This window comes from Scomber scombrus, chromosome 23, assembly GCF_963691925.1.
Source record: "Scomber scombrus chromosome 23, fScoSco1.1, whole genome shotgun sequence".
Lineage (NCBI taxonomy): Eukaryota > Metazoa > Chordata > Actinopteri > Scombriformes > Scombridae > Scomber > Scomber scombrus.
In genome coordinates, this window is record NC_084992.1 from 9,130,337 (window position 1) to 9,142,475 (window position 12,139).

The window sequence follows — 12,139 nt, forward strand, 5'->3', positions numbered from 1 at the left end:
CACACACACACTGAGTGTCTCATGTTTTTTTTCTTTCATTTTCTTTCTCCGCAGCAACCCAACATCAAGCAGAAGTTTGTCGCCTTGCTGAAAAGGTTTAAAGTCACTGATGAGGTAGGTGCTGTTTTCTCTCCCTTTCCTCACATCACTCACATCACCTACAGCGTCCTCACTTTCACTTCAGGTGCCAGGTTCAAAGTGTATATCTGCTTCAGAGGTGTTTTTTTTCTCCTTCTTTTTTTCTCCCTTTTTCTTCCCGAAAGTCAACATGTATTTCAGTGAAGCTCTGAAGACGGAGCGCAGTGTGTGTGTGTGGGAGAGATGTGGCAGAACAACTTAGATTCGGTGGATGACTAAAATAAAATAAAAAAAATAAACAAAATCCCCAGTGTAGATTAAAATAGAACAGAAATGTTTAATGTGTTTATGTGGAGTGATTTTTATCAACCGAGATGTGTGTGTTTATTCTTTCACCGCTCACACGTCTGCATCTGAGTGTGTTTGTGTGTAGGTGTGTGTGCGTTTCTCTTCGTCGGAGTGTGATTTTGTGACAACTTGGTGTTTGTGTGGCCGCATTTCTTCTCTGTGAACTTTACACCACCGTTTTCCATCACGATTCATCATTATACCATCTAAACTACCGCTTGTACCGCTATTATCATGCTCGGAGGAATGCTGCTATTATGATTACTGTTATTACTATTTCCACTAGTTCCTGTTCTTACAATCAGGGTGTTATTTCCTTATTTTGGGCTTTAGCTCTATCTGTTATAAAACCAAATAAACAATAAGAAGTCTGATACAGGTTGTAAACAAACCTCGGGGTTAGCCAAATGTATTTAAATGAAGTTGAACAGTAGAATTATTGATGTTAAACATCTGTTACAGTTCACAGACGACCTCCAGGGTCAACTTTGATCTGCTGTATTTACTGTAGGTGTGTGCACACAGTTTTCCTGCAGAGTGAGCGTTTATTACTGATATTTCAGATGCACTCATTTATAGTGTTTAGGTTTGGAGCAGACATGTTCCCAGATTTCATCACAAACGATATATATGTAATAGTGTCACATGGTGCCGAGCCTGTTAGAGATTAAAAGAAAGTCAAATTTAACAAAAACTAATATTATCATGTAGCAATTCACCTTAAAATTCACCACATCTGCCATGCTTTGAATGGACACATTTCTATTAATTTCCACTTTATAAATACATATATTATAATTACTGTTACAACTCTTATGTTCCCTTTATTGGCATTACTTAATATTACACCAATCCAATATGCTGAACCATATTAAACAGACTAATGCAACCAATTCACATTAAACATTGCTGATAGAGAACTGGAACAATGCAGCTTTCTCATTACAATATAATGCAGATTTATACAAACCTTTTATACAAAGAGGAATGACAGCGTATGAATGTAATGTGTGATGATATTATATTACACACTCCCAGTCAGCTCCACACATCCTTAGTGTTATTACTATCACTCATCTCTATATACACACATCCTATTTTAAACACATGTGTCTAAGTGCAGTATCTCAGTTAAAAGTGTACTCTGGTAATGAGAATCCCATCAGAGAGGCATGTAAACATCTCACTTTTTTTTTCGCTTTAACAGCCCGCCGTCTGTGAAATCTCACACTTGCAAAGCTTTGTGGGTACATTTTGATGTCAGCAGGAAAAACTGACAGTGAGCTGTGTTTAGTATCACTGTTGGGGTATCCCTTGTATTTGATTCATGCTGTTCAGTTAAAGCACAGAAGTGAATTTCTGACACTTGAAAAAAAAAAACGTTTATGTGTGAACAAGCAGCGTCCGCATTTCTCTGTGTGTGTGTGTGTGTGTGTGTGTGTTTAAGTCTGTTGGTCACTACTGTGTCTCGTTCAGGTGGGCTTTGGCCTGGAGCACGTGTCCAGAGAGCAGATCCAGGAGGTGGAAGAGGACCTGGATGAGCTCTATGACAGTCTGGAGATGTACAATCCCAGCGATAGTGGTCCGGAGATGGAAGAGACCGACAGCATCCTCAGCACGCCCAAACCGAAGCTAAGGTAACAAGCACAGCACTCACACCTACCACACACCACACAGACTGCAGGGCAACACAGGTGGACTCCTTCTCTTATACATACATGCAACAGTGATAAGGGCAGACACTTTCTGCTTTGACAATTCAGAGCCCCCTCTGTTGGTGAAAACCGTGCATTGCAGCCATACATTTAAAAGCTTTACACAAGCCAGAATTAAATCAAATTACTTTTGAATTTATTTTATATATAAAATATTTATTTACTGAATTTATAAGGAATGTGATTCAAAACCTCAGAGTCTGTAAAGAAAGAGAAAATATCAGTCCCAATAATTACTTTGAACCAGCACATATAAAATTAATACAATTCACACACTGTCCTAATTTACAAGCGATAATCTGTTTGACTCAAACTCAAAGCTCCCAGAGATGATATCATTACTTTCTAAATGTCAAATATTTCCTGCTGAAATGGGTCGGTTAGAGGTTGATCTAATGTATAATCCAAGATGTTGTAAGTCATTTAGAGAAAGGCAGATTTATAGGATGGCATAAAGGTGGATAAAGAAAAGTAATGTTTTCTCCTGTTTTTTAGGGCATTTAAGTGTTTTCATGGGAGCTGAGGATTGTATTTATATTTGAATAAAAGTCCAAAAACAACAGTGAAATCAGTCAAAAGACTAAGCTTTGGCTGATTTATGACTGTCATAACTTTAAAAGTGATAGTTTACAACAGCTTTTATAACTGGTTGTAAGGTTGTACTTTGAAACCAGTATATAAATAAGTGTGACTGTGTGACTCATAAGTTAATGATGAGCTGCTCTGTCCAGATTTTCTTATGCAGTCACTTTCATTACTGTTATTATCACTTTGGAAGCCAATGATAGAAATACATTGACAACACCATTTAATCTTCTGTTTCTGTCTTTGTGTGTTCAGGCCGTTCTTTGAGGGAATGTCCCAGTCCAGCTCCCAGACGGAGATCGGAAGTCTGAACAGCAAAGGCAGTTTGGGCCGAGACACTTTCAGTCCTGTGAGTAACTCAGACGCACGAGGAAGAAGCCGCAGCCGCAGCATCAGCAGAAATATCACTCATGTGACACTCTGGAAAACCTTTTCTTTCCCCCCCACCTCCATCTCACCGGGAGCTGACAGTTAATGTTTACTGTTCCCAAAGGGCGTCTAACTTTACAACCAGATGTTATTTAAGACTCTGCACTAACATGAGTTGCAGGTGCAATGCACACCTGTGACCACATAGAAGTCTGCAGCTCGTGTCGATTGTTAGCTTTAAGCTCTTAAACCCCTGAAGAATTTTTCTAGAAAATGAATTATTTCTCAATATAAGTGTTTGTTAAGACTTTCATTGCTGCAGTCAGCATTATCAGCTGTAAGCATTATTCATCACAGATTCCTCAAATGCTCTTTTTTCTGTCACAACGTGTCAGCATACATGGAAGCAAAACACTGTTCTCCACAGTTCAAATTACATTGTAGCTTATGAATTAATAGATAATAAACATCTCTAGGGCTCTTATTAGTATTTAAATATGAGAAAGAATATCACTCTTTAGCTGAACTGATCAAACCACCTCTTCACCTGGAGACATACTGAATGTAACCTGAGATGGAGCCTTATTTCTAATGAATAAGAAACCCAAAACGTTGGGAATTTGTGTCTTAGAAACCAAAGCAGTCCTTAGCTGAATTAGTTAGAAATTGCATCTGTATTGTTTTTAGCGAACATATTTTCTCCTTAGCTTCTATAATTTAGTTGTTTTTGCGTATTTTCTACTTTTTATTTGAATTAAAAACACTTTATGCATCATAGTTGTTGTTTCCACCCCATTCTGCACATTATTAATCTTTTTATTATCATCCCTAACCAGTGTTGTCACAATAAAATGCGATCATGAAACATTAACCGAATAGTAAGTTAGTAAAGTGCCTCACACTGGCACACGCAGCAAGATAATAAAGTAATAAAACTGTATTAAAACAGCTGCAGCGCAAGCTTGAAAACAACAATGACTCCACATTGATGTGGTAAATATACTGAATCTAAAGCTCATAAAAGTCGCCCCAGCAGGGAAGCATTGGCAACTATAACATTTCAGAAATGTTTTAGACTAATGTTTCTTTAATGGAGCAGAAAACCAATAGCTCTTTGACAGTCGCTATGAGATCAATAAATAGTGCTCCTGATCTCACTGAACTCAATGGCTTTTTACTTGACGCTGCATTCAAATGCCATGAACTGCAGTTCCTCCTTTCTTAGTAGGCTGAGATGAGCCTTTGGTGCTGTTTGTAAAAGGAAAAGTCTACTTTCATTATAAGAAATAGTTTTAATCCAATGTATTAGTGTGAAGTGAAATGAAATGCCTGAAGAACTGGAGAAAAATAATTTCTTCTGTACATCACTGCTGTTACTTAAGATTGGTTATGATGTTTCGTCGCCTTAAGCTGAGTGCTGTGGCTGCATAATGACTTCTGCTCCTTTTTACTTACTGAATATCGAGTCTCGTTAAGCGTGTAGACTGACTGTTGCTCCCTCATCTTCCCAGCAGGGGGAGCAGCCTCCTATAGAGAAGATGAAACCCTCCCGCAGCCGCAACCTGGAGGAGGCCCTGTCTGAAACCGACACACTGGTACGACTCTTCTAATGAGTGTGTGTGTGTTTGTGTGTGTGTCTGTGTGAAGGAGAGAGAATTAATGGTGCGTCAGGATCTTTGTTAATGTCACTCCGAGGGGGAATCACTGCCGTAAGTGAGACAGATTGAGAGAGAGAGAGGAGAGACCAGAAGAAAGGGAGAAACAAAAAGTGATGAGGTGTCAGGAGAGATGGCTTTAGGATTGTCTGTATCCCCTTTCTTTGACACTGACAGTCTGTCTTTGTGACTGTGTGTGTGTGTGTGTGTATGTGTGTGTGTAGGAGTTAACAGATCAGGAGCTGTTTGCCGAGGTGGGCCCCTGCATCACAGTGTCAGTGCCAGAGAAACCCCGTACGCCCATGAAGAGCAGCAGAAGCGAAACCCAAACCATGCCGTCACCAAGGTAACAAATTACTCCAATAGAGGAGATATTTTAATTTAGTTATTCATTAATTCATGTGTTTTGTTTTTTTTATTTATTCAGGCGTAAATCTTGGGGGCCGAGCTCTTACTGTCGTCGTTTTTCAGCTCAACCATCCACTGACAGTCTTTTTGCTGACAGGTGATGTACAGGTGTACTTCATGACCTGGTGACATCACTGCTGAGTGTGGTTACAGGTGCACAGTGGTGGAAAAAGTACTGAGATCAGTAAAAGTAGCAAAACCACAGCAAAAAAATGCTCCATTACAAGTCCTGCATTAAAACGTATATGTAGTATTAAGTATTAAAAGTAAAACTACACTATTGGATTTATTACTTACAGTACCAGTCAAATGTTGGATGCACCTTTTTCATTCACCTGAATAAGAAAGTGTGTCCAAACTTTTAACTGGTACTGTATACTTCATACAGATATACAGTATATACATATATACAATATATACATACAGTGCCTGTAAAATGTATTTACCACTCTTTGACTTTGTTTTGTTGTCTTAAAATGTAAAATATTGATCTGAAAAGTGAAAATAAATACAGTGCAGTAAAAAGGACAGTATTTTCCGCCGAAGTGGAGTGGAATATAAGAATAAATTGGAAATACTGAGGTAGACTAAAATACCTCAAAACTGTGCTAAATTTCAGGACTTGAATAAATGTACTTTCCATCACTGCAGGTGCGACACAGCAAACCTCACTGAACCACACACATCAGTGGTGACTTGGTCTGGTACAAACATTGACTGTATATAAAGATGAATGTCATGACAGCTCCCAAAAAGTGAAGCCAAAACATTTTGATCGCCCCCTGCTGGCTGGCTGCAGTAAAGGTCATAAGTCCCGCCCCCTCCATGCTAGCAGGTTGGACATGAAACAAACTAAAAAAATCAAAGTACACATCAAATACATTTCTCCCAAAGATGGTTGCTGCAGCTCCCAGAAAGGAGATATTTTGGTTTCACTTTTACGTAGCGGTAGGAAGTGGAGACACCGTCCATATTTATATACAGTCAATGGGTTACAGCTAGTAGCTTATAGCCGCTAGTGTTAGCAAACTTTAGATAGACGTAACTTAGATGTTCAGTCGACTGTACTTTTGCTACTCTTTGGCTTCTTTGTAGCATGTCACAGATAAACAATTCAGCAGTACATCAATAAGTTGATGATGTCCTTAAAGCTGCACTAATTCATGTTCACTAAGGATTGTTTTAGCATCTTTTAGCTCATTGTTTTGGTTTTACAGCCCACGACTACATCAGCCGTGTTTCCAGCCGCAACAGGCAGCTGTTGTTAGCGACATAACTCTGATAAAACCACTGTAGACTACCTGACCAGCACCAAACAGTAGACAGACAAAGTTAGCAACCAGCTTGTGAACTTAGCAGAACATTTAACAGGTAAGAAGCCACATATTTCCCTCAGAAGTTGGTGGGGACCTAAACAGAGCTAAAACGAGAGTGAATACCAGAAACAAGACTGAACGAATGCTAATGCTGGTCTGTATCTGCTGGGTGTGTAAATAGGTTGTGATTGTGGTTACAGCTTCTACTTTCCCCTAGTAAAAGCATCCCTAAGAGGATATTTCAAAATGCAGAGAACTTCAATGTGTAGCTGTTGTGTAGTGGCGTTTGGCCACAGAGGCCGCTGTTCAGCAAAAGTCACACTGAGTATGTTTTAACCATGATGTCCTATTTTTTTTTACCCAAGACTGGATGGCACTCACACCCCAAGACAGAAACGCAACAGCACTCCCATGAAGGAGAGACAGCTGTCCAAACCTCTGAGCGAACGGACCAACAGCTCAGACTCTGAGAGATCCCCGGAGCTGGGACACAGCACACCGGTACGAGACAGAAACACGTTAGCATTTTAATGGATGGACTTTCATTCTTTCTTTCCAGGATCTTGTAGTTATCATAAACTATAGCATCCTTTTAACTCAGCCTTCAGAAATAAATCAGCATGTTGCAGTATTCCCACAGAGGGATTTAAGAAAAAACAAGCTGCCTTTGTTCTCCGCCTTCCTATCCCCACTCCCTTTGTGTGTTTTTTTCCCAAAGTAGAGAACACACACACTTCCTGATAATCTATGACTCGCCTGGGGCTGAGAAATGAATTATGTATGTCCCGATGAGTCATCTGAAAAGTAAATGTGTCGCTGTCGGGGGGATTGTAGACTCAGCATGTGTGTTTGTCTGTGTGTGTGTGTGTGTGTGTAGGTTTTGAGGAAGGTGGTGTACGACCAGCTGAACCAGATCTTGTTGTCGGACTCTGCCCTCCCAGAGAGCCTGATATTGGTCAACTGCACCGACTGGCAGGGACAGGTGAGGCTTTGTGTATAAAGCAATTTAACATTCGTCTGTTTTTTTTTTTATCGTGCGTCTCGACTGATTTTCATGTCGTGTTGCAGTACGTCGCTGAGCAGCTCCAGGTGCAGAGACACCCGGTGGTCTGCACGTGTTCGCCAGCTGAAATCCAGGCGGTGCTGTCCGCTGTGCTCACCCGCATCCAGAAATTGTGAGTATTTTTCTGAAAAGCTAACATTCCTCCACACACACACATTCCGAGTTATTACATCCATTTGTGTGCAGCATGGCTCATCTTTTTACTCTTTTTTTTTTCCTGCTTTAAGTTTCATGTTTCTGTTTTCCGTCCCTCTGTTTGAACTATTATTTTTCGCCTTCTCAAAATATGAGAATTTTCTGCTTTTCTCTGCTTTATATAATCAAAGACATAATATATTTAGCATTTTGAATTATTAGCTGGACAAAACAAACAATGTCAAGAGGTCAAATTGAGGTTTAGACATTCCCACCATCCTCATCTGTACTTTATGTTTAGCGCTAATTAGCTAATGTTAGCCAGCTAACAAACTAAACTTATGAGGTGAACAGGTAAACATTAGGCCTTACCGTTACACCTAAACATCAGCTAACTCAGCTCTTCCGTGAACACCTCACTTCCCCTTTAACCTTTCAGCACTTTGTTGATTATTGCGCTACTTTCTAGGCTTTTATGGTATTTATTATACACTTGTTTACTTCCAAGTTTCTGACTTTTTATAGCTGGTAACCTACTTTTTGTACCACCACTCTTTCTGAGTCTCTGTCTCTCTAACGCTCGATTGTCTTCCCTCACTTGTAAGTTGCTTTGGATAAAAGCATTTGGCAAATGACAAAATGTAAATGTCTTTGTGATTATGTTAGTATTTCACAAACAGCCTGACAGAGGCGTTACCGTGGCTTTTAACTCTTGTTGTTGTTTTCTTCTCTCGACTGCTTACGGTTCTTGTTCTTGTCCTTGACGTGTTTTTCAAATTTCAAAGGTTTTGGTGGATGATGAGATCAGTCTGTGGCTGATCTAATGTTTCCTCATCCACACACCACTGACACCTCTCTGTCTCTCTCTCTCCCCGTCCCTGTAGCTGTAACTGTAACTCGTCCATGCCCAGAGCCGTGAAGGTGGCGGCGGTGGGCAGCCAGAGTTACCTCGGAGCCATCCTGCAGTTCTTCGTCACTCAGCTCGCCAACAAGACGTCCGACTGGCTCAACCACATGCGCTTCCTGGTGGTGCCTCTGGGTAAGAGTAAGAGTCAGCTGGTGTTTCCATGGTGATTAAGAAGCTCCTACAGGCTCAAGCTGCGGCAAGGCTTTATTATTTTTAGGGGAACCATCAGGGGAGCGACTCGGTCCATTCATGTATTCAGACGTCTATTACACACAGTCACTTGTGCGCCCGCTGAGTGGATTTTGGCAAATATTTCATCTTATCACTGCGTCTCAGTAGTGCTACAACTGTAGCTCATGAAAAGCTGATTTCAGTATTCATGAGGGATGCTTTCTTTTCTTTTTTCGTGCTAAATCCAAATCCATCCATCCTATCCTTCCCTTAACCTTTTTCCTGCTTTCTCCTTCAGGCTCTCATCCAGTTGCCAAGCATCTCGGTGCCCTCGACAACCGCTATAGCTCCAACTTCCTGGACATGGCGTGGAGAGACGTGTTCAGCCGGTCTGAGCCGCCGCAGACAGGTAGCAACAATCATACAGATACATACAAGCAACCTGTGTTCACCTCTGTCATTTTAATCAGTACTGAAGAGTGATTTTACTCCTTCTCTGTCGTCTCCAGACCAGTTAGATGTGGCGGGAAGAATCTCCCAGTACATCAGCGGCTCCACAGTCACTCACCAGCTCCCGATCGCCGAGGCCATGCTCACGTGCAAACACAAGACGTGAGTACAGACGCTAACAAACACGAGCTAAAACATCTCATAAAACAGCTTTAAGAAAACCCACAGCGTCACTCATTTATTTCGCTTTCTCTCCAGGCGAGATGAAGACTCCTATCAGAAGTTTATTCCTTTTATTGGGGTAAGATTTGTACTCCATTTTGCACAGTATCGCAGTGCAGTTCTCAAAAAAATTAGTGGTTTTAAAACGGATTATTGTGATATTTTGCTGACATCTGCACTTGTTTTCCAGGTAGTGAAGGTTGGTCTGATCGAGTCTGGTCCCTCTCCGACAGGTAAACGTTTGAACATTTTTCACACACTCAGCACAAAAGTAAAAATTCAAAATTTGATCTGATATCAACAATGTGATGACACTGTTTCCTTTTCGTGGTTGTCAAGGAGATACAGAGGAGGGCGTGGCGGTGAGTTTGGCCGTCCCCTCCACATCTCCCCCCTCCCACGGCTCCCCCACAGGGATGATCAAAGAGGCGGCCACGCCCCCTTCCTCCCCTTCCATGGGCAGTGTTCTCACAGTGCAAGGGTAAAGACTGACCAGCAGTTTTGTTTCTCCTCTCTTCTCTCTCTCTGTTGTCTAATTTTATCCTCTTTTTCTCTTCTTTTTTTCTCTTTCCTCCTGTCCTCGCTCCTCTCTTTTTTTTATCATTTCCTCAGTGGTTCACCCATTTCTCCTCATCCTCACACATCCTCTTCTCATTAGTGGAAAACTGACTCAAGTTAAAATCATCAAATCCCAAATGCATATCACACTTTGAACACACCCCATCAACCCCTTTAAAACTTTATCCAGGAAATGTTTTAAGTAGAAAAGTTAGATTTTAAATAATCATCTATTTCTGCATATAAAGTTAAAAATGAGCTTATGTATATTTTCATGTTGGAGGTGGACCAGGTGGTTTAACGGCTGCACATAATGTTGGTTAGAAAAATCTACAGTTTATTCATTATATTGTATGTTTTGCGTTTAAAATTGTGACTTGCTAAATAGTCAAATATGTCAATTTATTTATAGAGCATATTTAAAAACAACAAAGGTGCTTTACAATCAAATAAAGCTGTCAGTGGGAAGTTGTGCAGTGAGAAGTAGATGTAGTTTAGTAAAGCTATTAAATATAAGCTATCAGTGCTTTTATCTAAAATAAAACCCTTCTTGGTTTAAATCTACTTTTAATTGTTCATTGTTTATTTCTTGTCAAGTTTATTTTCTTTTAACTTACATTACTGACATTTATTTTATCTGTTTTGTCATAAAATTTATTGATCTTTATTAGTAAAGTGTTTTTTGTAAAGTGCTCTATAAATAAGATTATTAATAATGCTGATATAGTTTTTTATATTACTATAAACCTATATAAACTTCGCATATCAGCTCTTTTCACTGTATCCCTGTTTGATCTTCCGCGTCTTTTCTTTCTATGTTCAGTTTTTTCTTGTGACAGTATAATATGTTAACTGTCAACACACAATACCAGTATGTTGATGTTACTGTCAATACTGAGATGTTACAGGTCATAATGCTTTTTAACCGTGTGTGTTTGTTCTATAATCAAACAGTAGCAGATTCTGCTTCTTGCACCAGTTTTGTAAACCAGTTTAGCTTTAACTGGGATCCAGTTCCAAGAAGCGAACAACTCTTTGATATTTCAGCCGTGCTTTCATCTGTTTGATTTTCGCTCTGTCTGCTGCAGTTCCTCTAAAGAGTCAGACAGACTGCAGCTGTGTCTGATCTAATCTCATCTTATTTCAGCCTCTGTAGAATACATTCAGTGCGTGTGTTGAACATAATGTACAAACATCTGTGCGCGTGTGAATCTTTTGCCGCAGTATTGAATTGAAGTGACTTGTGTCATGTTAAAATGCCGCAGAGACAGAAGAAGAAGTGTGAGTGTGAAGCAGAGTTTGACCCACTCAGCAGAACTTCTCTGGGTAAATTAAGGTTTAAAAGGAGGGTTTGTTTCCTCTGGATGTTTTTCTACTGAGACCTGAGACTGTAGAAAATCTTTTTCAATCTCCGGGGACGTTGTGAATATATTTTCATTGACGCTTTATGTCCACAGGAGCCCCAGCATGTCTCACGGTGTGGACGCCATCGGCCTGCAGGTCGATTACTGGCTGGCCTCGCTGGCTGAGAAGCGGAGGGAGGGCGACCGTCGCGACACGGGCTGCAAGAACACGCTGAAGAGCGCCTTCCGCTCGCTGCAGGTCAGCAGGCTACCAGGTGGGGGCAGCAACGACCCACAGGCCCAGGTCAGCACCATGGAAATGACCGTGGTTACCAAGGAGAAGAACAAGAAAGGTGAGAGGACGTTTTAAGGGATTATTGAGGACTTTATGTACAGAATGAATCATATTGCAGACATATTCTTAAACTTTAAATGTGAGTTAGATGTAAATATACTATTAAAACATTGTTCAAATTTTTGTAAGGGCAATTACATAGACTTTCATTCAATTCCTGGAGATTTACCTTACCCTTACTTATGTGGCTTTTGTCCCCAATTGGACAAGCCGCCCCCAATTATCTGGTCTTAAAACCACACATACAGTCCTTGTGACATTTGTTTCTCTTTTCAGTTCCCACCATCTTCCTGGGAAAGAAGCCAAAGGAGAAGGATGTAGACTCTAAGAGCCAGGTCATTGAAGGCATCAGCCGACTCATCTGCTCTGCCAAGCAGCAGCAGACCATCCTGAAAGGTAAAGTCTCCTCCACTTGTGTTCGATACACCGTCGCTCAAATCTGGTCACGCTCAGTTTTATCA

General features: G+C 40.6%; 1 protein-coding gene across 1 annotated transcript in view; it reads left to right on the plus strand.

Moving 5' to 3' along the window:
* Window positions 1–12,139, plus strand: part of LOC134005625 (phosphofurin acidic cluster sorting protein 1-like) — a 70,975-nt gene that overhangs the window by 53,335 nt on the left and 5,501 nt on the right. The window contains exons 8-23 of the mRNA XM_062444553.1: window positions 55–114; window positions 1,903–2,063; window positions 2,982–3,075; window positions 4,607–4,690; window positions 4,975–5,096; window positions 6,840–6,975; window positions 7,352–7,456; window positions 7,543–7,649; window positions 8,557–8,711; window positions 9,049–9,159; window positions 9,260–9,362; window positions 9,459–9,501; window positions 9,613–9,655; window positions 9,762–9,903; window positions 11,438–11,676; window positions 11,955–12,074. Coding sequence (XP_062300537.1) covers window positions 55–114; window positions 1,903–2,063; window positions 2,982–3,075; window positions 4,607–4,690; window positions 4,975–5,096; window positions 6,840–6,975; window positions 7,352–7,456; window positions 7,543–7,649; window positions 8,557–8,711; window positions 9,049–9,159; window positions 9,260–9,362; window positions 9,459–9,501; window positions 9,613–9,655; window positions 9,762–9,903; window positions 11,438–11,676; window positions 11,955–12,074 — 1,825 coding nt within the window. The remainder of the gene's footprint in view (window positions 1–54; window positions 115–1,902; window positions 2,064–2,981; window positions 3,076–4,606; window positions 4,691–4,974; window positions 5,097–6,839; window positions 6,976–7,351; window positions 7,457–7,542; window positions 7,650–8,556; window positions 8,712–9,048; window positions 9,160–9,259; window positions 9,363–9,458; window positions 9,502–9,612; window positions 9,656–9,761; window positions 9,904–11,437; window positions 11,677–11,954; window positions 12,075–12,139) is intronic.